The 27512-nt window shown below is 37.8% G+C and overlaps 1 protein-coding gene across 1 annotated transcript in view; it reads right to left on the reverse strand.

Moving 5' to 3' along the window:
* The window catches only part of Arfgef1 (ARF guanine nucleotide exchange factor 1), a 97295-nt gene that overhangs the window by 27482 nt on the left and 42301 nt on the right, over positions 1-27512 (reverse strand). The window contains exons 11-22 of the mRNA XM_075971350.1: positions 25669-25768; positions 25443-25582; positions 25241-25349; positions 24634-24835; positions 19732-19843; positions 19323-19528; positions 19005-19089; positions 13415-13586; positions 10215-10366; positions 6218-6346; positions 5004-5162; positions 4638-4788 (exon numbers count right to left, since the gene is read on the reverse strand). Coding sequence (XP_075827465.1) covers positions 4638-4788; positions 5004-5162; positions 6218-6346; positions 10215-10366; positions 13415-13586; positions 19005-19089; positions 19323-19528; positions 19732-19843; positions 24634-24835; positions 25241-25349; positions 25443-25582; positions 25669-25768 — 1717 coding nt within the window. The remainder of the gene's footprint in view (positions 1-4637; positions 4789-5003; positions 5163-6217; positions 6347-10214; positions 10367-13414; positions 13587-19004; positions 19090-19322; positions 19529-19731; positions 19844-24633; positions 24836-25240; positions 25350-25442; positions 25583-25668; positions 25769-27512) is intronic.

The following is a 27512-nucleotide window of genomic DNA, read 5'->3' on the forward strand; positions in this document are numbered from 1 at the left end:
TTGGAGTAAGAAGGTATGTAACATTTTTTTTTTTTAAGTTTTTCGAGACAAGGTTTCTCTGTAGCTTTGGAGCCTGTCCTGGCACTAGCTCTTGTAGACCAGGCTGGCCTCGAACTCACAGAGATCCACCTGCCTCTCTCTGTCTCCCAAGTGCTGGGATTAAAGGCGTGCGCCACCACCACCCGGCGGTATGTAACATTTTTAATTTTGCATTGAGATCGTTGGATCTGTTTTTCACATCTACGTATTTCTCTTCCTAGAGTTCAGGCTCTCTCAGTCTCAGTCCTAGGTTGATGAAAGTTCTCAGACTTACTTCCCTCTACAATCTCTTCACTTTCACAAGACCAATACTCCTAAATCATCACCGTCCTTTTATTTACTATGGTAGGGTAGAAATTCTTCAGCTGTCATTTAAGTACTCCTCTTTAACATTTTAATCAGTATGTGTCTGACATCACATCCAATGTGAGTGAAGTGATTTCACTCAATTGTTCTCATTTATCTTATTTAGCAAAGTACTATTCAGATTAGAATTTATTCTTTTTATTTATCTTTTTAAAAAGAAATCTTTGATCATTTTACATACCAATCCCTGTTCCCACTCCCTGCACCTTCCCCTCACTCCATTCCCCATCCTCTCCTCAGAGAAGGTAAGGCTTCCCATGGGAGTCATAGTACAAAACCACTTTAGGAATGTTAAAGTGCCTTCTCACCCAGACTAAAATTCCCCGAAAGACTCAAGTTAAATACATTTTCCCATGTTCCTACCCTAATCCATATTAAAACCAAAGTAAGTACTTCACAAGTATTTGTTGATCCTATTGACCAAATACTAAATTCTCTTCTGAATGCAGACAACAGATGTCATTTAAGCCACTGAATTCAAATTCTATGCTAGCAACTGAACAATATAAAAAAGATACAATTGTACTCAGTTACTTTACCAGCAGAGAAAGACACACACACAATAAATTTTAGTACAGTATAATGGTTATTCCATGGCTGAAACAGACTAATTACACAATTGTTAACTAAGAGTAAAGTTCATATAGAAGAGGATAATGGTGCTGGCTCATGGTTATAACATATGTATGATGAAATAGTTAACTGATCTACACTTGGGAGGCTAACTATTTATAAAAGGAACCTGAAGGAAAAGGTATCAGAAAGATAGGCTAGTTATTTAAAATAATGGAAGCATGTGAACCACGCCATATTTTAACTTATTTATATGTGACCATAATGAAAAACTGAGCAGGAAGCACAGAGAAGAGAGAGAAAAGCAGGAGATGCAGCATGACGACACTAGAGAACACAGGCAGGAGATGCAGCATGACGACACTAGAGAACAGGAGATGCAGCGTGACGACACTAGAGAACAGGAGATGCAGCGTGACGACACTAGAGAACAGGAGATGCAGCGTGACGACACTAGAGAACAGGAGATGCAGCGTGACGACACTAGAGAACAGGAGATGCAGCGTGACGACACTAGAGAACAGGAGATGCAGCGTGACGACACTAGAGAACACAGGCAGGAGATGCAGCGTGACGACACTAGAGAACAGGAGATGCAGCGTGACGACACTAGAGAACAGGAGATGCAGCGTGACGACACTAGAGAACAGGAGATGCAGCGTGACGACACTAGAGAACAGGAGATGCAGCGTGACGACACTAGAGAACAGGAGATGCAGCGTGACGACACTAGAGAACACAGGCAGGAGATGCAGCGTGACGACACTAGAGAACAGGAGATGCAGCATGACGACACTAGAGAACAGGAGATGCAGCGTGACGACACTAGAGAACAGGAGATGCAGCGTGACGACACTAGAGAACACAGGCAGGAGATGCAGCGTGACGACACTAGAGAACAGGAGATGCAGCGTGACGACACTAGAGAACAGGAGATGCAGCGTGACGACACTAGAGAACAGGAGATGCAGCGTGACGACACTAGAGAACAGGAGATGCAGCGTGACGACACTAGAGAACAGGAGATGCAGCGTGACGACACTAGAGAACAGGAGATGCAGCGTGACGACACTAGAGAACATAGGCAGGAGATGCAGCGTGACGACACTAGAGAACAGGAGATGCAGCGTGACGACACTAGAGAACAGGAGATGCAGCGTGACGACACTAGAGAACACAGGCAGGAGATGCAGCGTGACGACACTAGAGAACACAGGCAGGAGATGCAGCGTGACGACACTAGAGAACAGGAGATGCAGCGTGACGACACTAGAGAACAGGAGATGCAGCGTGACGACACTAGAGAACAGGAGATGCAGCGTGACGACACTAGAGAACAGGAGATGCAGCGTGACGACACTAGAGAACAGGAGATGCAGCGTGACGACACTAGAGAACAGGAGATGCAGCGTGACGACACTAGAGAACAGGAGATGCAGCGTGACGACACTAGAGAACAGGAGATGCAGCGTGACGACACTAGAGAACAGGAGATGCAGCGTGACGACACTAGAGAACAGGAGATGCAGCGTGACGACACTAGAGAACAGGAGATGCAGCGTGACGACACTAGAGAACAGGAGATGCAGCGTGACGACACTAGAGAACAGGAGATGCAGCGTGACGACACTAGAGAACAGGAGATGCAGCGTGACGACACTAGAGAACATAGGCAGGAGATGCAGCGTGACAACACTAGAGAACGTAAGGCTGATTCAGCTCTGACATCTGTCAACCCACTAATCACTAGGGTTGATTCTTAGGCCAATATGGCTGACTAGTTGGGTGTTCCCTTCTTTTCTCACAGTTCCAAGTATATCCTTCCCAAAAGTTATGTGCTCAGATCAAGAGGACAACTTCTCCTATAAAGACTGGTTTTTTGTTTTTGTTAGTATATATGAATAGCTGTGCTCTATACCCAAACCTCCAAACAAGCTCTAAAGAAACTAGAAATGGAGTTTATGGGTGTTAATGTACTACTTTTTTTCTTTTTCTTGTTGCACACAGGGGCTCTCCCAGGGCTAGGATTATGGGATATACGACCATGCCTGGCAATGCAGTAAAACAGAATGATTTATCCTTTTAGAAGACTGACATGTTCTACATTTCCCCCAAATACCTAAGTGTCACCTATTCCAATAAGAAATAATAGGTGTTTCCTATTTTTTGAAACAGAAAAAGATGTGGAACATAAACTGAGTCTATCTCTATTCAGGCAAGAAGTCAAGGATGAAAGCATGAAGTACATGACAAGAGTAACTGAGGTGGAGGGAGACAGGGCCAAGGAACATTTAACATATACAGCAAGCAGGAACCGAATGAAGGAAACATTTTAAGAGGAAACAGTGTCAGTCATTACATAACTTGTTTTGTGTATCAATTGAAATATACATTCTAAGAGCATCTTAAACTTTTATATTTAATGTAATTTATAACCATTTATTAAAATAATTAAAGAAATCAAAGAACATCTAAAATGTCTAGCAACTCAAAGAATCTATTTCACAAACACGTAATATCTTTCAGAGAGTTGTATAATGGTATAATAGCAACAAACAATTCTCATCTTACCAAATTACTTATATTTAGGATGAGAAAGATGTGCTATATATATTCTTAAAGACTTAACTGAATTTTCCAATACTAATATACACCATAAGGTCTCTAATTCAAATTTATATACTATGAATCTTTTAAGACAATTTTACTGTGTACCAGATGACCCTCAGACCTGTAATCTTTCTGCCTCAGTCTTCCAGATGCTGGGATTATGGTGTGCATCTCCATGACCAGCTCAACATTTTTATATTTGGGGTGGTGTTTTTGTTTGTTATTTCTGCAATGATGGAAATAAGGACCCAACTCTCAGTTATGAAACTTGACAGCAAGCAAGGCTAAGTAATCTGTCTGGCTGACCCTCCCAAGGCTTGAGTTCTTGATGATTTTAAAGTTTCTATTCCTAAAACATAAAGCTACAGACTTCTTTCATATACAATTTTCCCTCCACATGTGAGTTTCATATCTATCAAAAATATCTGAAGGAATTTCTGTGGGGAAATTAGAGGGAACAAAGGAAAAAGTTATTTAATTATATTTTAATTTAAAAAATAAAATGAAGTCAGGCAGTGGTGGCCTTTAGTCCCAGCACCTGGTGGGGGGCAGAGGCAGGTCGATCTCTGAGTTCAAGTGCAGTCAGGGCAATACAGAGAAACTCCGTCTTAGAAAAACAAAGAAAGAAGTAAATAACTAAGTAAATAAAAAATATAAATAAAAATATTTGGGAGAAAAATTTTACTTGTACTACACTTAAAAATGTTTTTTATTTCTATGCATATTGTATAATTATTTGCATCGATTTGTTTCTATTTGGTATTATAAGCAGTCTAGAGATTATTTAAAGTTCACAGCAGGGTATGTGTTGGTTATATGGATATACTATACTCTTTATGGAAGGAACTTGAGCAGCCAGGATTTAAGTATCTCCAGGGGCCCTGGATTCAAATGCTACTTAGTCATCTTGCTTTTCTCTATTACATTAGGCAAAGGGCAATTTATCTCATTTCTCTAATTATATTTCATTGGCACAATAAAAATTATATAACCCAGAGGTTTAAAAACAAATTTTGATATTTTCTAAAAATAATTTAAAAACCCCTCACCAAGTCCCAGACCGACAAATTCATCAGGGGCCTGATCTTTGGTTCCAGTGAGTGACCCTTCTCTGCCCCTCACTGTCCCGGAAATGTAGCGAGGCTTCACTCCAGTTCCTATAAGCTGTGCCAGCTCCAGCTGACTGATACACTTCAGGATCTTTAGTATAAAAGGAAAAAAAGGGAGGTTTTAACAATATATATCTTAAAATATATGCAGTTAGGATTTAAACACATATTACATTATAAATCATTACCAAATGCTGTTTATTTAAAATATACTAAATTATTTTCCACACTTAAGCCTACTAGTGGTAGAATATTTAGCATCAACTCATTTTAGAAATTGAATTGCAAAGTTAAAAGAATTTCTACCTCATGCCATGAGTTTCCTAAATAATTTCCATCAGTGTGAGCCACTGTGATGAGTGTTTTTATTGTGTCGATATTCTTCTGTTTCATTTCAGTAATTCCAGAACTCACTGTAAGTAAGGTAAATCTGGCTAGTGCTTGGACATATGCATCTCTTTCCAACTACAAAAAAAGGGAAAATTTTATTTACATGGTTGAAAATACAGAATACTGACTGACCTCTAATTCATGTTGAACAAACTGTCTATGTGTTTAGTAAATTTTAACGGACATGCCATGGATTACAAACAAAACTAAAAAAAAAATTAATCTTAAAATAAGGCAGGAAGTTCATAAATTTCTTAAATTTAGACACCATTTGAAGTAACAATTCAATGAGATTTTCAGTAGTCAACAAATGAATTCATACAGTGACAACAAATTTACTGAAAAAGATTTTTCAATTATATTAGCAAAAACCTGCTTTATGAATTTGTTCATTTTTTTTCCTCTACAGCTAGGCTGTATTTTGTAATATACTAAATCATAACATTCACAATGTATTAAATGGGTTAAGAAAAAAAAGAATCTAGCTAAAAGTTATCCTTAAAGTCCATAAAGTCCTACAAAGGCTGCTTTAATGGAAAGTTATGTTAGGTACTTGGTGTGGCAATATCTTGTTTGTACTCTAACAAATAAAGCTTGCTAGAGGATCAGGGTGCTGAGCTAGCCATTAGTTAATCAAAGAGGCCAAGCGGTGGTGGTACTCGCCTTTAGTCCCAGCACGTGGGAAGCAGAGGCAAGGGGATGATCTCTGTGAGTTCAAGGCCAGCCTGGTCTACAGAGTGAATTCCAGGACAGATTCCACAGCTACACAGAGTTACTGGTAACAAGCGACTGTGGCTCCTACTTTACTTCTTTCATCTTTCAGCATTTACCCCAATATCTGACTCCAGGTTTTTATTGTTAAGACCAATTAGAATTCATACTACAATTTGGTTCTTTTAAAGATAACTAGTTCTGAGGCTTAGGCCAAAAGGTATCTAAAACAAATACTTACAATGCCTAGAAAAATACCATACAGAACTGCTCTGAAAGAGCTTCTCAGAAATTATTCATTTAATTCCATCACAAATGTGAAGTTGGTTTTTAAGGAAGTCAAGGAAAAAATACCAAGTGTTGAACGCTACTGATGGCATGTGTTTTCCAAACCTGCCATGAAAGTAAAATTCCATTACCTGGATGCTGAAAATGCACGCAATTCTGATCGCACATCTTATCCCTTCTAGGCAAAGAGAGGCTACTTCAGTATCATCACAGTCTTGTAGACCCACACTGAAAGCGGCCAGAAAAGGAGTCCAAGCCAGCTAGAAAAATTTAAAATATACCATGAACATCAAGTGGTAATTGAGAATCTTGGCACAGTATGTGTGAAAGCTTTCTTAAAGAAAGGATATAATTATGTATCTTGAACTTAAAAAAAATGGAAATGATCATAAATTCAGTAATAACCACACGCTCATTTTAAGAACAGTAGTTATAAATTATTCACAACAATGAAAACACAGGAATAGTTAACATTCATATAAAGTTGTATCACTGACTTAAAATTCATTTCTCTTTGCAGGCGCTGACCTTTCCAATAACCCTGACTCTTTAGCTCCAATACAATCCTCTGAGTCATTTTTTTACTTGCAACAAGTGGCCCTACTTTTCTCAAAGCCTGCTCTGCAAACATCATTCAGCCTTTCTTTTACTATTAAGTACTTATATTAAGAAGCTGTATTTGATTCCTAGTTGGACAGTATTTTAAAATATTTACTCATCTGGAGGCTCTGGTCCACATCTATAATCTGAGCTTCAGACGTGGAGTCAGGACTGTGAGTGAGTTCAAGGATGATCTGAGATAAATGGCGAGGCAATTTCTCAAAAAGAAAAGAACTTGGTAGGGTAGCTCAAAGGTCGAGTACTCACTTAGCAAAGATAACAAACAACAGAAATCCACATAACTCTGAAACATCTGATATGAGTTATGTTGCTTTTAATAGTTCATTGAGCAGCAAAGCTGTAAGTATATAAAGTTACAAAGATGAAAATATTTTACCAGTGTCTTATAGATATGAAGAGATTAATTTTTATAGGGTCATGAAACTTGTAGCACTTCTAAGAAACACAAGTTCCTTGGAGTTTTCTTTTAAAGGCAAACGATAAAATCTGTGCACAGCACACAAGCTGCAGCACCTTGGTTCTTCCTTGGCCTCACTCTACATGTACAACACTTGAAGATGCTGCTCCCAGATTATGTGCAAGCATCAAGAACAGTATTTATAGATCAAATTATACCTAAATAATACTCAGTAGATAGTAAAACTATTGTTTGTTCATAACTGCATAAATCTCTCTAAAATAAGATTTAGCAAGATATAAAATGTTCTCATGCATATGCTTATATCTGGTAATATCATAAACCACATTCTAGAAAATTATAAATTTACTTTCTAGTCCTGTCCCCCAATCAACTTATTTACTGAGGAATTATAAGCCAAGAACTTTATTAGATATTAGAAATAATGCTTACATTAAAATATGTGTGATCAAAAATTTCAACATAAGACCTTATACCCTAATTTGGACAAAGAAATAGTAGAGAATATGCTTGAACTCACTGGCCCAGGAAAAAAGTTCCAGAATAGGACTGAGATAGGACAGGCATTAATCAACAGCTAGTAACTAGGACCACGTGACACTAAAAGGCTTCTGTACAGCAAAGGACACCATTATTCAAGAAGTGGAAGCCTATAGAAGGAGAAAAAAATTTCTACCAATTATCCATCTGTCAGAGGGTTAGCATCTAGTATATATGAAGAACTAAAAAAATTGATTAAAAAATCCAATTGAAAATTGTGGCACAAAAAAACCCCCAGAATTCTCAAAAGACAAAACACAAATGGCAGAGAACACTTAAAGAAATGTACAATATATCCTTAGTTACTAGGGAAATGCAAATTAAAGTTACTTTGAGATTTTATCTTATATCTGTCAGAATGTCCAAAATTAGTTTTTAAAAAAATGACAGTTCACACTGGTAAGGACGTAGGGTAAAGGGAATGCTCATGCATGGCTGGTGGGGGTGAAAACTTACAGCCACTATGGATATCATTGAGACAGTTCCTTAGGAAGTTAGGAATCAATCTACCAAAACCCAGCACTACCACTTTTGGAATATAGCCAAAGGATGATCCATCCTGCCACAGAGATACTTGCTTATCCATCTCTATTGCTGCTCATTCAAAATAGACATCAGAAACAGCTTAGATGTCTGCCAACAGATGACTGGCTAGAGAAAATGTGATACACTTATACAATAGAATATTATTCAGCTGTTAAGAAAAATGAAATTGTGAACTTTGCAGAAAAATAGATAGGATTAAAAACAATCATTCTGAATGAGATAACTTAGACCCAGAAAGTCAAGTTTTGTCTCATATAGGATGTTAGTTTTATACTTTATATATGTGTGTTTCATTTAGAAAAACAAACCTACAGAGGTTAGGTAGCTGGTGAAGGACTAGTGGGGGTAGAACTAGTCCAAGGGACGGGAACTAGAGTATAGTGAAAAATGGGGAAAGTCAGAATAGGAGGATTAAATGGAGGCAGTGGTGGGAGGGCAGGGTGGAGGAAAAATGGAGGGGGATAACAAACACTAAAGGCCTTGTGAAAAGCTATATGGAAATCTACCTATTTCCTAAATATATATACATATATAAAAGGAGTTTAAATGGAGATAACCATATAATGGGGAATAATAGCCCAACTAGACATTATAAACTACTAAATAAAACACCCAGTACCAGGAATGGGGTCCATATATTTTAGTTGTTGGCTAATGTGATGCCACAGGATCCCCATCCTTCACACCCCAAATGTCACAGGCTACTGACAATACTATTGCTTACCCTCCATAACCTGACAGTTAAAACCCTATCACTGAAGACACCACACACTTACGTCACAAAGAAGGAAAAAATATAGCTAGTGTTGAACTGGAAGCCTCAACCCTAATGGTTAGTGTTTACAGTGCTTGAAGGTGCTAGATTTGCTACTGGAAGAGAAAAGTACTTATCTTACCCAGCTACAATAGAGACCTGCCTAGCAAGGTATGCTCACTAGTGCATCAGTGGCATGGACGTTATAGGAGTAACCAACCACTTTTTAAAAACTGGATTTAAGGCCAACTCCATGAGATAGAATGCGTACTGACACTGTCATTAAAGTCAAGAAGCTAAGACTAGATGTAGATAATGGGTCTTAGGGGACAACTCCTACCATTACTCTGCTAAATGAACATAGCAACAAAGTGACTCCTGATAACATATTGCGACATCCTATTCAACCTTCAACAAAGAAGCTTCTTCTTGTAGCATAAGGATCAAAACTCACAAACATGCAGAGCATAAGAGACTTTGAAATGCTTAGTTTGAAATGGAATGTCTATATGACAGCTCCCTCCCCCATAAAATTAGGGATCTAAGTGGAAGAGGGGTCAGGAAGAGCCAGAAGCGGTGGATGACTTCAAGGAAACAGTGTTTTCCAGACACAAAAGTGCATACGCACATATGAATGTACAGACTGTGACAGCATGCACAAAACCTGTACAAACTCAAGTCACACAAAAATCACAGCACAGTGGAAGAATAGTGCCCATGAAGTCCTACCCTCGAGTCATGAAGCTATTTGCAATTGATAGCTTCTTGGAGAGGGCAAAGTTAGTTTCCTTCAATGAAGTGATGGTGGTATATCAATTACATTGCAGAGAAGGCATTCCCATCTGTTTCCTAATGTACGAGCTAGTGTTCAGTTCTACTCAGAACCCCCATATTAACTCTGAGGATAGAAGTGCTGACGAGAATTGGAGCTTCAGGATCACTTTGAAATTGAGATGAATACCAAAGACTTAGGAATAAATCATTTATAATGGAAAAAACAAGCCAAGGATTACTGACCAATCTCTAAAGCTTTCTATTTCTTATTTCTGAAATTATACACTTACCAATTACTTACATTGCATACCACCTTTCACTTTCTTTAATAAAGAGATAATTTATATTAATTAAGTTCTAAGCAACCAGGGGATATCTTCTAGGTCAAACAGACTCTATTATTATATTTTTAAAAATATGCTGAGCAAAATTATATATAAATATATACTGTAGCAAAGTTACCAGTAATTCTAACCTTAAACATGGGCCTCACATGCTCCAAGTGTGTTGCACTTGTAAAAGGCGCCTGAACATGGCTCACAGCTTCCATGAGTGCTTTAGCTGTCTTGGCCATCTGTTCCATTTCTAAATTATACAGAAGTCGTCTTTGCTTTTCACTGGCTACATCTGAAATAAGAAATATTACCATTTAAAATAGAAAGTACTTTAGGATGACACTTTTAAAGTAAATGCCAGTAATTAACATTAATTAATATTAGCCCTAAGAATCTAGACAGTATGATCTGTTTGATTCTATGTACACGAAGTATCTGAAACAGGTAAACCCAGAGAGACAGAGTAGACTGGTGCTGGCCAGGGCAAAGGCAGAGGGAACTCTAGCATTAATCTATGGGTACAGGGTTTTATTTTGGAGTAACCAAATGTTTTAGTCTTAGCCAGAGGAGATGGATGTACTGCACTGTAAACATACTAAATGCCAACAGAACCACCCAATTTACCTATTTATTGACTGATTGACAGTCATGTTAAGGGTCCTGCTCATGCTAGCTAAGTGCTATACCACTGAAATTTCTCCCTTTGAATTTTCACTTTTTTAAAGGGTAAATTGCACCTTGAGGATGGTAGAGTACTGGACTAATAAATAGTTAGGAGTAAGTGAAAACCTCAGAGTACAACACTCAAAATTAAAGTATCAAGGAAAGGAACCAAACACAGGACAGGAGAACAGAAGAGAGGTAAACACACTGGTATTTGTCCTCAGCAAAACAAAACAAAAAACCGAAAATAGCACTACCCTGACCCTCCTAAGTAATTTTAGCACCCCCAGCACACCACACCTTCTTCCCATATCAGGTTTCTCACTGACTTCACCCATCATAGATATAATGAAGAAGAGAAAAATGTATGGTATTGGGGTGTTAAACTCTAGGCCAAATGAAATCAAAGCAGGAAACAGACATTTGCTTAAGCATAAAGCTGAAGGTTTAAAACACCAATGCTAGAAGAAAAGCACCACTGGATGCAGTGCTGACTTTTACTCGATACTGGAGTAGACTAAGAGCCAATGGTACCCAGCTCAGTTTCTGTCTTTTTCACTTATCTCTTAGGTTTTATAAGTAGTTATTGAAAAAGTTTTTACATTGCATAGATTTCAAGCAACATAATTCTTTTTTCTCTATTTTTACACATAAGTAAATGTTAAAAGTAGATGTGATGAGAGAAGGTAGAGGCAGGACTACGTAGGTAGGTATGACTACTAGAGAAAAAATAATGCTGATTATTTCTCCTAATCTGTCTGTGCTTGAGTTTCCTTGTCTATAAACAGAGAATTTCTTAATATTCTTTCTGAATATTAGAAAAGACAAAGGATAAGGCTAGTTATACTCCACTGACATTATCTCCTTAATGCCCTGGGTTCTTAAAATTCTAAAATTTCAAAACAGATTTATCCTAAAAACCTATCAATTGCCTCATGTTAAAAATATTTTGCTACCAATAATATGTTCAAATTAATATTTCACTTCAAGTAAAAGTGCTTAGAAAGGGTAGAATCTTCTTTCTGAACGAGAAACGTTCTAGAGCCACTATAACACTCACAGGCCCAGGCATGCCCATCCTGTAGTCAGAGCTAAGTTTGAATTAAACATCACTGTCTACATGTATATAGAATATCTAGAGCAGTGCCAGGTTCCTAGTACTGTTAGACAGAGGAGTCAACAGCATTCTAATACAGTCTGACATAGTCACCCTCAACACTGATACTACAACTTTTCCTACTTCTTCTAGTCATGCCCACACCCAGCTTCCATGTATGTGTTATGGTTTAATTTTAAAAAAAGACAGAATTATGTTGCTTATAGATGATGAGAAAGCAGAAGACTTTTTATTTTTTAATTTTATGTGATTTTTTTTCTAAAGATTTATTTATTATGTATACAACATTCTGCCTCCATGTATGCCCGCACACCAGAGGCTGGCGCCGGATCTCATTACAGATGGTTGTGAGCCACCATGTGGTTGCTGGGAATTGAACTCAGGACCTCTGGAAGAGCAGCCTGTGCTCTCAACCACTGAGCCATCTCTCCAGCCCCGGTTTAATTTTAAAAAAAAAAGACAGAATTATGTTGCTTATAGATGATGAGAAAGCAGAAGACTTTTTATTTTTTAATTTTATGTGAGAGTTTTGTGTATGTCTGTTTGCCATATGCATGCCTGGTACCCAAGTAAGGCAGAAGAGTCAGATCCTCTTACAGGAGTTAAAGATGGTTGTCAGCAATTATGTGGGTGCTTGGAACCAAACCCAGATATTCTGGAAGAACAGCAAAATGCTTTTAATTTTTGAGCCACCTCTTCAGTGTCCTCTAAGCAATTTCTTTAATTTCCAAATCCCTGCTGAGATGAACTGATGAATGGACAAGTTAATATGTAAACACTCCTAACACACGTTACTACCTAGTTTTTAACTCACTAGCCAGTGTTTTCTTCTTGGGAAAAAAAAAAAAAGACAGCTCCATTACCATCTGTTGTAATAGGAGCGGTGGGGCTGACCCCGGCCGCCTGCTAGCTTATGCCCGAAATAACAACACACAAACTATATTCATTTAAACACTGCTTGGCCCATTTCTATCTAGCCTCTTCTAGGCTAACTCTCGCACCGATCAACCCATCTCTAATAATCTGTGTAGCCCTGGTCTTACCGGGAAAGATTCAGCATGTCTGACCTGACGGCTTGCTTCATTGCATGCATCTACCCGGGAGAGGGGAGCATGGCAGGGCAGAGCAGAGCTATCGCATCTACCCGGGAGAGCAGAGCATGGGGTCTCTCTGAGGTGTCTGCCCCCGAGAGGAGAGCTGTCGAGTCTGAGCTCACTTCCTCTTCCTCCCAGCATTCTGTTCTGTTTACTCCTCCCACCTATGTTTTAACCTATGAGGGCCAGCCAAGAAGTTTCTTTATTTTTTAACCAATGACCTTCCTCCATCAACCATCATAACATTTCTCAGCAAAATAGCCAAGTCACACACATGGTTTCTTAAATTAAGCAAACAGCAAACAAACAAAAAAAATCAAAACAAAAATCCCCAAGCACACACCTTCCCCCGTTCCAGATCATTTTTAGACACCCAGAGGAGCCAGTCTTAAAACAACCACTTCCAGAAACAGAACGCACCTAACATGTCTTTCCACGAACAGTCAGATAGGATTACTCTACTTACTCTGCTTAGTTGATTTTGTAGGGATTGTTAGCTCTTTTGTTTCTTTCATTGATATTTTCTTCCCAGCTATTTCATTATAAATGGCTGATAGATACTCTTCAGGGAGGTCTTTACTGTCATTGATACCTCGATTCATTTTAATGTACTGTTCCTTTGTCATTTTGTTTTTAACCTAGACATGAAAAACCATTATCATTTCTAAAAACTCACATAAAAGGTTTACTCATCTTTAAGAATTAAAATAGCTAGCCGGGCAATGGTGGCGCACACCTTTAATCCCTGCACTCACTCGGGAGGCAGAAGGATCTCTGTGAGCTCCAGGAAAGGTTCCAAAGCTACAGAGAAACCCTGTCTCAAAAAATAAACAAACAAACAAACAAAGAATTAGAATAGCTGTTTAAGAGACTAAGTATTCTCAAGTCTAGAAATGAAAAATACTCAACAAAATGTATATAAAGATGAAAGTTGTGGAAAACAAGGACAATGTAAAAGATACATTCTGGCATATGCTTTACTGAGCATAATACTGAATAATTTGAAGGAAGGAGGAATAAAAAAGTGACTTGATTTTGCCCCAAGTGTACAAGACTTCTAGTAGGTTCTTAGAAAGGCCCCTACAAACTATTAGAAACACCAAAGGATTCAAATTATAGTTCAGAATGACATGAACAATGCAAATGAAATGGAATTTCATTATCTCAAAAAGGAAATGCAAAAATAACAATAGTTGAGTATTATTTAAAACTACCTAACATTTTCTAAGTTATCACAACAACTGCCTTATACTAGATGACCCGGATGAAGAATCTTTAGAATGTGGAGAGATTAGGGATACAAGGGTCATACCTAAATATAATAAAAGCTATATACAGCAAGCCGACAGCTAACATAAAATTAAACGGAGAGAAACTCAAAGCGATCCCACTAAATTCAGGAACACGACAAGGCTGTCCACTCTCACCATACCTCTTCAATATAGTGTTTGAAGTTCTAGCAATAGCAATAAGACAACATAAGGTGATCAAGGGGATTCGAATTGGAAAGGAAGAAGTTAAACTTTCGTTATTTGCAGATGATATGATAGTGTACATAAGCAACCCCAAAAACTCCACCAAAGGACTTTTACAGCTGATAAACAGCTTTAGTAATGTGGCAGGATACAAGATCAACTCCAAAAAATCAGTCGCCCTCTTATACACAAAGGATATGGAAGCAGAGAAGCTTCACCTTTCACGATAGCCACAAACAGCATAAAATATCTTGGGGTAACTCTAAACAAGGAAGTGAAAGATCTATTTGACAAGAACTTTAAGGCATTGAAGAAAGAAATTGAGGAGTATACCAGAAAATGGAAGGACCTCCCTTGCTCTTGGATTGGGAGGATCAACATAGTAAAAATGGTAATTCTACCAAAGGCAATTTATAGATTCAATGCAATCCCCATCAAGGTCCCATCAAAATTCTTCACAGATCTTGAGAGGTCAATAATCAACTTTATGTGGAAAAACAGAAAACCCAGGATAGCCAAAACAATCCTATACAATAAAGGAACTTCTGGAGGCATTACCATCCCTGACTTCAAACTCTATTTCAGAGCTACAGTGATGAAAACAGTGTGGTACTGGCATAAAAACAGAGAAGTCAACCAATGGAATCGTATAGAAGACCCAGATTTTAACCCACAAACCTATGATCACCTCATTTTTGATAAAGGAGCTAAAAGTATACAATGGAAGAAAGAAAGCATCTTCAACAAATGGTGCTGGCATAACTGGATGTCAACCTGTAGAAGATTGAAAATAGACCCATATCTATCTCCATGCACAAAACTCAAGTCCAAATGGATTAAAGACCTCAATATCAGTCCGAACACACTGAACCTGATAGAAGAGAAAGTGGGAAGTACCCTACAACAGATGGGCACAGGAGATCGCTTCCTATGTATAACCCCAGCAGCACAGACATTAAGGGCAACATTGAATAAATGGGACCTTCTAAAACTGAGAAGCTTCTGTAAAGCAAAGGACACTGTCACTAAGACAAAAAGGCAACCTACTGACTGGGAGAAGATCTTCACCAACCCCGCAACAGACAAAGGTATGTATATAGAGAACTCAGGAAACTGGACTTTAAAATGCTAATTAACCCAATTAAAAAATGGGGCACTGAACTGAACAGAGAATTCTCAACAGAAGAAGTTCAAATGGCCAAAAGACACTTAAGGTCATGCTCAACCTCCTTAGCGATCAGGGAAATGCAAATCAAAACAACTTTGAGATATCATCTTACACCTGTCAGAATGGCTAAAATCAAAAACATCAATGATAGCCTTTGCTGGAGAGGCTGTGGAGGAAGGGGTACCCTCATCCATTGCTGGTGGGAATGCAATCTTGTGCAACCACTTTGGAAATCAGTGTTTCGGTTTCTCAGGAAATTCGGGATCAACCTACCCCTGGACCCAGCAATATCACTCCTGGGAATATACCCAAGAGATGCCCTATCACGTGACAAGAGCATTTGTTCAACTATGTTCATAGCAGTATTATTTGTAATAGCCAGAACCTGGAAACAACCTAGATGCCCTTCAATGGAAGAATGGATGAACAAAGTGTGGAATATATACATATTAGAGTACTACGTTGTGGTAAAAAACAATGACTTCTTGAATTTTGCATGCAAATGGATGGAAATAGAAAACACTACACTGAGTGAGGTAACCCAGACCCAAAGAGATGAACATGGGATGTACTCACTCATAATTGGTTTCTAGCCATAAATAAGGGTCACGGAGTCTACAATTGGTGAACCTAAAGAAGCTAAGTAAGAAGGTGAACCCAAGGAAAAATATATAGTTATCCTCTTGGCTATGGGAAGTAGACAAAAATTGCCGGGGAGAAAATTGGGATCTTGGGGGTGGGGTGGGATGGGGGTAAGGGGAGATGGGGAGAGAAAAGTGAGAAGGGGAGGATGGGGGGAACTTGGGAAAACAGGAGGATCGGGATAAAGGAAGGTTGGATAGGGGAGCACGGAAGCACAATTCTTAGTTAAGGGAGCCACCTTAGGGTTGGCAAGAGACTTGAACCTAGAGTGGCTCCCAGGAGCCCAAGGCGATGTCCCCAGTTAGTTCCTTGGGCAGCTGAGGATAGGGAACCTGAAATGACCCTATCCTATAGCAATACTGACGAATATCTTGCATATCACCATAGAACCTTCATCTGGTGATGGATGGAGACATAGACTGAGACCCACACTGGAGCACTGGACTGAGACCCCAAGGTCCCAATGAGGAGCAGAAGGAGGGAGAACATGAGCAAGGAAGTCGGGACCATGAGGGATGCACCCACCCACTGAGACAGTGGAGCTGATCTACTGGGAGCTCACCAAGGCCAGCTGGACTGTGACTGAAAAAGCATGGGATAAAACTGGACTCTCTGAACATGGCGAACAATGAGGGCTGATGAGACGCCAAGGACAATGGCACGGGGTTTCGATCCTACTTAATGCTCTGGCTTTGTGGGAGCCTAGCCAGTTTGGATGTTCACCTTCCTAGACATGGACAGAGAGTGGAGGACCTTGGACTTTCCATAGGGCAGGGAACCCTGACTGCTCTTTGGACTGGAGAGGGAGGGGGAGAGGAGTAGGGAGAGGAGGAGAAGGGTGGGAGGAGGGGGAGGGAAATGGGAGGCTGGGAGGAGGCGGAAACTTGTTTTTTTCCTTTTCTCAATTAAAAAAAAAAGACTCTTTAGAATGTTTTGTCTCTTTTAAACATCCTCAACAGGGAGGTTCAACTTAATAAAGCAATGGACTACAAGTTGGTAATCTGAAAGATGGTAGCAAAATTGTAAAACATGGAATTAACATAGCAAAGTCTATTATACTCAATCTCCAGCAAAAAAGACAGACAAAACCCAGTTGTCTTAATATATTTTTGAAGAAATATTTAATTAGGCACATTCCTGCCACCTGCCATCAAGAATTAGTGGACTTCTAAAGGTAAGGTCCTTATAGACTAACATTAAAGCACACAGAGCAATAATGCAGCAAGGCTTACAGGTCTAATGTGGGAAAGCGCAGAACACTATCTATAACATAGTATAATATAAGACAGAATAGAATCGGCAAATATATTGACTTAAGTTTATATTACTATGCAAGTAGAATCTAACACGCTGAAATCTGAACAGGAATGCTTACCCTGTAAAATTGCAAAAATATTATCATGAATTTTTAAACTGAATTTTTAAACCGAAGAATATCGTAACTTCTAAATGTCATCTCAGGTCCTGGCTTTAAAAAACAAAAAGCAAGACATTTTACCTAAAGTTCTGACAGATAGATGCTTATAAAAAAAAGAAAAAGGAAAAATAGAAAAAAAACCAAAATCCAAGTGATCACAATTTGAAGTAAAGGAAGACCAAAATCACCTGGAATTATGGAGAAATGTTTTGGAGTTGTGACAATCGGAGACAGGGCAATGTCTTATGGAAAATAAGAAGTAACTGTTAAGTGTCTGTATTTGGGTAAGGGCTCCCTTGGGAGCAGAGAAAATATTGCTTTTAGTCATTCAAACATGCTGCACACTGCCACCATGGTGGGATTCTGGAAAGCAATGTAAACCAGTTCTACTTTTCTTCTCTTGAAATCTTGTATGGAACACATTATTCTTTTTTTTTTTTTTGGAACACATTATTCTTAAATTTTATTCCCATATGCTTAAACTAAGGTCTCACTCTGTAGCACTGACTGGGATTTGAACTCATGAGATTCACCTGCTTCTGCCTCCTGAGTCCTGAGACTGAAGATGTGTATCATTATACCCAACTAATAGCTAAAAAATTCTTATAAATTAACTCATAGAGACAATTTAATAATAATACCAAAATGTGCTTTTTAGAAATCAAGCAAAAAGTACTGTAAACTTCAAAAGCAACATCTTAAAGTAGGTATCAGAAGTCAAGTAGCTGTTCTTTAATAAGACTAAGGAACTGTGGTTGTTAAGCATGGTCACTAAGTTGGGACACTTCCTACACACCTGTAGTTCAATGTTTGTTCAATGTTTAGTTAAGATGCTAGTGAGTATGCTTAAAGTGTGTCTCTCTCAGAGACACACACTAAAAGACAAAGAAATAACATATAACTGAGATGTGACAATATTATCTCTGTGTGTGTCAACATCAAGATTGACCACATCTGTGGGGTTCAGTGCAATTCCAATAGTACTATATAATCTATCCTATTCTATCCTATATAATCTCTTAAATACTAATCTTACTGCTGTTCATACTTGAAATGTATTCTTAAAAAGGCAGATAACATATAGTAGTTTCTATGTAATAAATATTCAAAAGACCTAAAACATTCTTTAGGTTAAAATCTGTTTTAACTTTTGTGTAACTTTGAATCATGAGACTCACAAATATTTTACAAATACTTTTATGTTTATTAGAATAAATACCAAATGGCTATCATTTTAATTCTGGCAATTGGTTTAACCACATAAATTTACATTTCAACTAATACTTAACAGATTTAAAAGAATACATTTAATACTCACTACTTACTGTATATATTGCTGTAGATAAAAACATACCTGTGGACTGTGAAGGTCTGTGGTCAACATGATAATTGAGTAGGCCAAAACATAAGCAGTATCTGCACTAGCAAAAAGGGTTTGTCTGAAAAATAAAAATACTGTGTCACATTATAAGCTTTGTTTTATTATAAACAAGTCATTTCAAACCCTATTCTTAATGTTCTCTCTCAGGATTAACACGTTCATGTATTATTATTATTATAGATGAATTTGTCTTAACATTGCCAAACAGCAGACCATATAAACTGTCTTAAGGAAGGGGTCTGACTACCATGGATATAACTGACCATCAAAAAGTATACACATCTTACTTACCCTTGGTTACATTCTAGGTATCTTGCAGCAAATTTTTCCATTAATCGATCAATTTTTTGAGCTTCCCCTGGAAGACGGAATCCTTCCAGAAACAGACGGAGGGCTGAAACGAAGTCCTTTCCTGAAAAGTCATGTTGGTCCACATATGCATACATGACTTCTTTATTGAATTTATCATTATCTCCCAGGAACTCACCCACCTGAGTCTAATGTAAACCAAAGGAGATAACTTAATATTCAATGGCATGTTCCATTTTCCACATAACATTTACAAAGCAGAAAATCCCAAGAACCACAAGTTTTGACTACCTGGCTATACAAGTTCCAGACTGAAGTGACAAATCAACTGTTTTAATATGCTTATAAATTGTAGACAGAGGGCTAGAATGAAATAAAATGGTATTCTTACAGAGTCTAGTCTTTCTTCTTGATGTAAGAACTGAGCTATATCTTCAGGTGTGGTGCCAAGCATCCCTTGTTCTTGAAGATACTGTATTCCTCTCTTTGGTTTCTTATTAAATCTAGATGAAGTTAATAGAAAGATTAAAAAGAGAACTACTCATACTTCCTGAGATTTTGAAATACAGTAAATTACTTTCTTAATTGCATATAGAAAACAGGAACCAACACACATGCACACAGAATCATTACATGGCACAGGTTTATTTTTTCTTCTTAGGAAAGACTTCAAATGGAAGTATATCATTAGCACAGACACAGATCACTTCAGAGGCAGTTCACTGCAGTATGTTGTACCTTCTGACTCGCCACAGATACCTAAACAGATTAGACTATCACATAACGTTTTTCTCAGTATAGTTTCAATTTACCCCCTTCTCTCATCTATTCCTATATATCTTACTGAACTCCCTAAACCTAATGCATTTGGAGACTATGCTGAATACCTGGGCATGTAAGATGCTTAGCAGGTAAAGGTATTTGCAGCCAAGCCTGTTGAACTGATTTAGATATCTGGGGTCCACATGATCCAGGGAAAGAACTGACATCTGCAAAATGTCCTGACTCCAACACATATTTTGGCATACATGACCCCGTAAACATATACAAAAGACACAAATAAAAACTCAAACAATTGCCGGGCCGTGGTGGCGCACGCCTTTAATCCCAGCACTCGGGAGGCAGAGGCAGGCGGATCTTGTGAGTTCGAGACCAGCCTAGTCTACAAGAGCTAGTTCCATGACAGGCTCCAAAACCACAGAGAAACCATGTCTCGAAAAAACCAAAAAAAAAAAAAACCTCAAACAATTAAATTAGAGAGACTGGATTTAAGACCTGTTTCACAGGAGGAAATTCATGCCTAGTACTATAAACCTTGTGAAAAACCCATATTAGGCAGGTCATAGATCCTAAGGGTACATGCCTTTCAATCCCAGCACTTAGGAGGCACAGGTTCTGAGTAAGTGAAGCCAATCAGGCACCCAGGCCTATATAACCTGTTCAAGACCAGCTGGGATTACATAGTAAGACCTTGTTTTAAAAAAGAAAAAGAGAGAGAGAGAGAAAAGAAAAGAAACCAAAGAGTTGGTTCTGTGAAAAGATGAACAAGATGGAGAACTAGCCAAAACAACAAGAGAGGACATTTAAATTAATAAAAGAGGAGTTCCAAATGAAGTACAAAAGGTAATCAGGGAAGACTTACAAAATTTAAAATTTAAAACACTGGAGAAGCTAGAAGATGAGTATATTCCTGACACCTATGGCCCAAGCAATTGAAATTAAAAGACTATAAACAGAGCTGGAAAAATGACTCAGTGGCTAACGGCACTTGCCACCAAGCCTCATGACCTAAATTTGATCCCTGCAATCCATATAGCAGATGGAAATCTGGCTGCCCCCCCCCCAAGCCATTTGTCTTCTACATGTACACACACACACACACACACACACACACACACACACACACACACACACACACACAGGCAAACATTCCATTCACAATAGCTTAAAAAAAATACTTGAGAATAAGCCTAACCAAGGTGAAAGACCTCTACAATAAAACTTCAGACAGCAAGGGAAAAAATTAAAGATGATACCAGAAGTTAAGAAAATCTTCCTCATGCAATGGCAAACTAATATTGTGAGACAGAGCCAACACGATCCCCACCAAAATTACAATGACATTCTTTACTCACCTAAGTGGAGAAAATTAAGCAAAACAACAAAAAAGTAAGAATTCAGGGGCTGGAGACATGGCTCAGTGGTTAAAAGCACTTGCCATCACCCTCCACTGGCTCCCTGCCTCTGTGTGTCTTATTAAATGAATGTTCACTTCTTTTATAAGGAATCATATTAAAATATGAACTATAAAAAGCTTAAAGGAAAACAAAACTTTAAGCCAATATCTTAACAGATCCTTCTTCAACTGAAAATTATTTTGTTAAACTGTATAAAATATAATAAAAGCTGTCATAAAAAGACACGGGTGATTTACATTTTACAATCTGTAAATATTTTGTTACTTTTGTAGAGGATCAAGGTTCAGTTTCCAACAACCACATGAAAGATCACAACAGCAAACGCACACACAAACACATAGAAACAGAATAAATAAATCTCACAAAAATTAGAAAATTTTAAAGACATGTTTCCCTTTGTATAACAGTTTCCTTTGAGACTGAAACAATCTATCCTGCAGGGAAGCACCTGAAGCAGAAAGGTACACAAATCCAATAGCTTCAGGAAGTCCCTTAAACTGACCATATTCATTAGATCCTGTCCTCCAGGAGTAAATGAGCCAACTGCAGAGAGGACACTAAGCCAAGGCAACCTGCATAAAAACACTCTGCTGAGCAAAGCTGCTAAGAAGATTCTAAGACCAGACAAGCTGCCTGGAAGAAAAGGAAACCAGCCATGCTGCCCAGAAAACGTTTAGACCACAGACACTGAGAAGATACACTCTCCAAACTGTTGGGCTGACTGCAGGGTGTGGAGCGAGCTCTAGATTCCTAGGTTTTGGGAACTGTTGCACATGCTGGGGTATGCTTTGGTAATGCAGTTGTCTCTGAGTCATTCTGCTCCTGAAAGTAACCTTAATAAAACACACGGTTCACCAAATTAGACTTTGGTGGTATCTGAACTTTGACCTGTCATGGGCCACCACCTGGGTTGAGTCATGCTCCCGCATGTCTGTGTAGTAACGTCTCTTCCTGGGAAAAAGTTTTAGAACAAAACACCCTCCCACAAGCTAAAAATAATTCTAAACATAAAGAATAATGCAGGAGTTATAACATCTGATTTTAAATTATACTAGACAGCCATATGAACAAAATCAGCATGGTACTACACAAAAACTGATATGTAGCTAATAGAACTGAAGGCCCAGAAGAGATGAAGGGAGGAAGGTAAAATTTCAGTAACGATGTCTGAAAAAGCCTTAAGGAATTACATTATTATTTATTTACCTAAAATTACATATAATACATATGTCTGTGTACATACACATACAATTAAAAAAAAAACTTCCCACCTGGCCTAACTGTTCCCTCAAGAACTATAGGCTAATGAAATCCTAGTGCCAAGTATGAGACACACTCTTTCATACTGTCATGAGTCCAACACTTTCAAAATATTATAGGCTGTTGCCGTTGCCCTTGGTTGCCTCCCAGTGGTTGAAGGTAAATCACTGCTGAAGACACCATGCTCAGTGAACACAGAACTTGAAGAAGCCAAGCTGGATCTATCCTGAAAGCCTTCTCTCTGAGGACTAGCAGTCACAGTACCAAAAAGCACTATGTCTTCCAAGGTAAGGAATCAGCCAAGAGTCCTACCTAGATATAACTCCAATGAACTACAATGACCAGCATGGTACACTAACCCTATAGGTACAATAGTGACACTCGTATTTTGACAGTAACTAACAGCTGTCTAATTGGACTTAAGATACAACCGACGAGCAAAATTCACGATAAAAAACAGATTTAAAGAATTTATGTTCACTAAGTCAGCTCTACAGAGCTGAAAGAAATAGTCCAGTCTGAAAAGAAGAGTAAATGCGCCCAGGAAAGAAACGATCCCAGTATAGTTAATCATAAGCGGTCTAAGAAAAGAACACACAATAGGAACTAGAGAAAATAGGAAGGACAACAAATACATTTCTCTCATATGAAGATATTAAGTCTTTATGTATCTGTATGTGTGTATATTTGTGTGTGTATATGAAAGAGAAAGACACACACACACAGACACAGAGACAGAAAGGAATAGCGGGGTTATTTGCAGGACAGAAAGGGACATAGGTATTATATATAATGAAGGGGGAAAAAGGAAGGAATTAAGGCAACAAAAATGAGCAAAGTAGAATTGTATGTATATACGAGTGTGTGTGCATGTGTATGTGAAATGACTTAATGAAATCCTGAATATCAACAGATATACCAACACGGACAGGGAATTATCATGGGGCCCCACCCGTAGACACAGACAACTAAAATGCTACAAGTGGAAGAAATAGTCCTCCTCATTGATGAGTCTAAGCGGTTAGCTCTGAAGTCATATACATACAACAAACACTGAATGGGCTGAGTAGCTTGTGTTTATACATTTAGGTATATATGTGTGTGTGTCATATATTATGTATGTTTGTATATATGTATAAATGCATATATCAGAAAATAATCAAAGAAAAATGGTCATAAATTTGAGAAGGTGCAAGGGGGTGGGTACATGAAAGGGGCTGGGAGAGAATAAGAAGTGGGAAATGACGTAGTTAGATTTTAACTTAAAGAAGAAAGAAACCCATTATTTTGTAGGTTGAATAAGAAAAACTTAAAAGAAATGATTTTTTATATCTTTTGTAGACTGCTTCACAAAATTTAGCAGGAAAATTGATTTCACAAGTCTGGGAGAGTAGCCAGGTTGGATTAGGAAATGACTACTTAATATTAACAAACAAAAATAAAATTCCTAGCAAGAATGAAGCATGTAACTAAAGTCAAAGAAGCAGAAACATAGAAGGAACAATGATAAATAGTGGAATTTTCAAATTTTACATTTTTGTCACATGATTATGAAATCAGATTAACTAAAATAGTGAAAACTGCACATCCTCTGCCCATCAGCCTGGTGCGAGATTAATTCAGAGGAAGCCACAGGCTGGGCATCTTCTCAGTCTGCATAGGCTAGACTTCAATGAAGAAGGAGAACTAAATATGGAGCCATTCGATGTTTAGATCCAAGAGAACAATAAGGAATACACAAAAGAGAGAAAGATGTAGGGAAACTGGAGGAAGGGATGGCACATTTGTGGCTGAAGAATAATCTGTAACATTTCTTTTTCAAATCTGGCACTTACAAATCAATCCCTTGTTCTATTATTTCTTTTTGCTGCTTTAAGACCTCAAATTGTTCTGGATTATCAGTGCCAGACATCTGTGTACTGTAGCTGCCAATTCCTGAAGATGATGTGGATTCTAAGGAGTTTAGACTTCCATATCTGTTTATAGTCTCAGGGTGTTTGATTTCACTTATTTCTTGCTCTGAGGGTTTTTCTTGACCTGTAAGAAGAAATGTAAATACAGAAGATTACAGCAGAACTAAACTAGAAAATTTAAGTGCAAGTTGAAATAGTTTCAATGCTTAAAAAGACTTGTCAGTTTATGTACATACATAAATATAACACAAGACTATTTTACTATTATTATTATTGCTTTTTTTTGGGGGGGGGGGTTCAAGACAGGGTATCTGTGTAGCTTTTGAGCCTGTCCTGGAACTAGTTCTTGTGGACCAGGCTGGCCTCGAACTCACAGAGATCCACCTGCTTCTGCCTCCCGAGTGGAGGGATTAAAGGCATGCGCCACCACTGCCCGGCTCACAAGACTACTTTAACAGCATCTTTAAACTTCTTCCAATGTATCACTGACTTAAAATATTGGAACATTGCACTCAAAATGTTGTCTTACCAAGGGTAGTCTGAGAGTTGGGATTCACATACTGATCTTTACTCCATTCAACCATACACTTCAAAATTGAAACTAAACATTCTAATCCTTTTTTCCGCAGACTCAATTCCTATAATAATTCAGAATAAAGACAAAAATACTTTTTAAAGAAATGCGCATCTCATCCTTAGAAATATTTAAATTAAAAAAAATAAGCTCTTACCTGAACATTACTCATACCAAGTTCTTGACTGCCCCTTCCTTGGGCAATTTTTGACAGGTCATTTACTAGTCTTTCAAATATATTTGCTGCATTTAAGTCACAGTCATAATTTACATAAATATCCACCACACTCTGAGCATCTGTGACGATACAATAATCTCAGAATGAGCATTTACAGTATGAACACACTTCATTATCAGAAATAATAAAGATTAATTCCAAATACCTGCACAGATCCTTGTCAGTGTCTGAATAACCATCCACTTATGATCAAATGAGCTTGTAGAAGTTTCCAAAATGTATAGGAAAATTTCTTTAAAGAATACCTGTGACCAGAAGGAAACAAGTGTTTAAGGTACTATGCAGATGCATGGTTGTCTTTTAAACGTCCCAAAGCTCTAGAACAAGACTGCAATTTTGAGTTTGTCTCTGAATACGTAACTCTAAAAGAGCACCAGCTTTGTTGGCCACTGCAGCGATGACAAATGGAATGGCAAAGATACGGAGTTCTTCTGGGTAGTGATGTCTTAAACATAACTGTTTCTCATTCATCAGTTATCATTTTAGATACCCCTGTTCAGAGCAATCCTAAGTGTACCTAGATTTCAATGTAACTGAACTCTAAAATTAAAATAATTTGGGGAAAGTGACTGATTTAAAAAAGGCCAATATGTTTTATGAATCCAGAAATTACTATATTTTAAAAGTGATAATCTTTTTGTCTCCCATGGGTTAGCCAGTCAGCCCCATAATGTACTCTTCTTTCAAAAAACTCAAAACAAGTATTTCTTAATCATGTATTTTCTGTAGACAGTAAGCATTACAAAGAAAGACCAGTGCTTTCTCAGTAAGAGTGTATACACAATACATGACTTATATACAAATATTCAATAAATATCTATAGCCATGGCCACAGTTTTGAAACACTGTATCATATCTTTCCACAAGATATGCAAATCAAGGAAGTTTAAAATATTCTGATTTATAAAATAAGAAATGCAGATTTATAGAGGCAAGAAAGAAAGAAAGGTAAAAAAGCCCCAAGGCAAACCACAGATGAGTAGAAACAGGTTAAATTAAGTTAAAAGAGCTAGTGTGGGGGGGGAGAGCTAGTGGGGATAAGCCTAAACTAAGGCTCAACATTCATAATTAACAAGAAGTCTTTGTGTCTTTGTTTGGGAGCTGGCTGGTAGCCCAAGACAAATTTCAATTACAAATAAACCCATACTTATATCATTTATCTCCTTTTAAGATATAATGGGAAATTAAAAAAAAAATTTGAAAAAATTAGAACAAGCTGGTCATTGTGGTGCACACCTTTAACCACGGCACTCAAGTGGTGAAGCAGGCAGATCTCTGTGAGTTTGAAGTTAGCCTGGTATACAGGCTGGTTAAAGCTACACAGTGAGATTATCTCACAACAACAAAAATAAAAAGTAAAAATGAAAATACAAATTAGAATACAGTAAGATTTTATAACCCAAACCTACCATTATGAGGTAAGTTAATTCCTAATGTATATTTCCTTTTAAATTAATTTTTATAGAAAAATAGTAACCCAAACTTAATTTTATAATCTCAGTTCTGTAGGAATTTAAACATCATGTGGCTAATATACAGAGCCCCTATGGACTCTCAGTATTTCAAATTCCCCCAAATTATCTAATCTTAAGAGAAATGTTATCCTCAAATGGAAGGTTTTTGTTGCTATTACAATAAAAATCCCAATATTTTGCTTGGAACTCTATTCTATTTGTAGTTCTTGAAGACAATGGGCAAACTATGTAAATAAACAGCTAATCTACTATTTCATAGATATATGACAAACAAGTGTTAGGTAACTGGTGCAAATTTTTGCACTTTAGACTTAAAATTTAAAGTCCCATAACAATATTTAAATGAATTTTGATAGAAAATATAGAGACTGGGCAGTGGTGGCACATGCCTTTAATCCCAGCAATCAGGAGACAGAGGCAGGCGAATCTATGGAAGTTCAAGGCCAACCTGAATTCAAAGAGAATTCCAGGACAGCTAGAGCTGTTATAAAGAGAAAAGCTGTCTTGAAAAACA

Source organism: Microtus pennsylvanicus, chromosome 5 (assembly GCF_037038515.1).
Source record: "Microtus pennsylvanicus isolate mMicPen1 chromosome 5, mMicPen1.hap1, whole genome shotgun sequence".
Lineage (NCBI taxonomy): Eukaryota > Metazoa > Chordata > Mammalia > Rodentia > Cricetidae > Microtus > Microtus pennsylvanicus.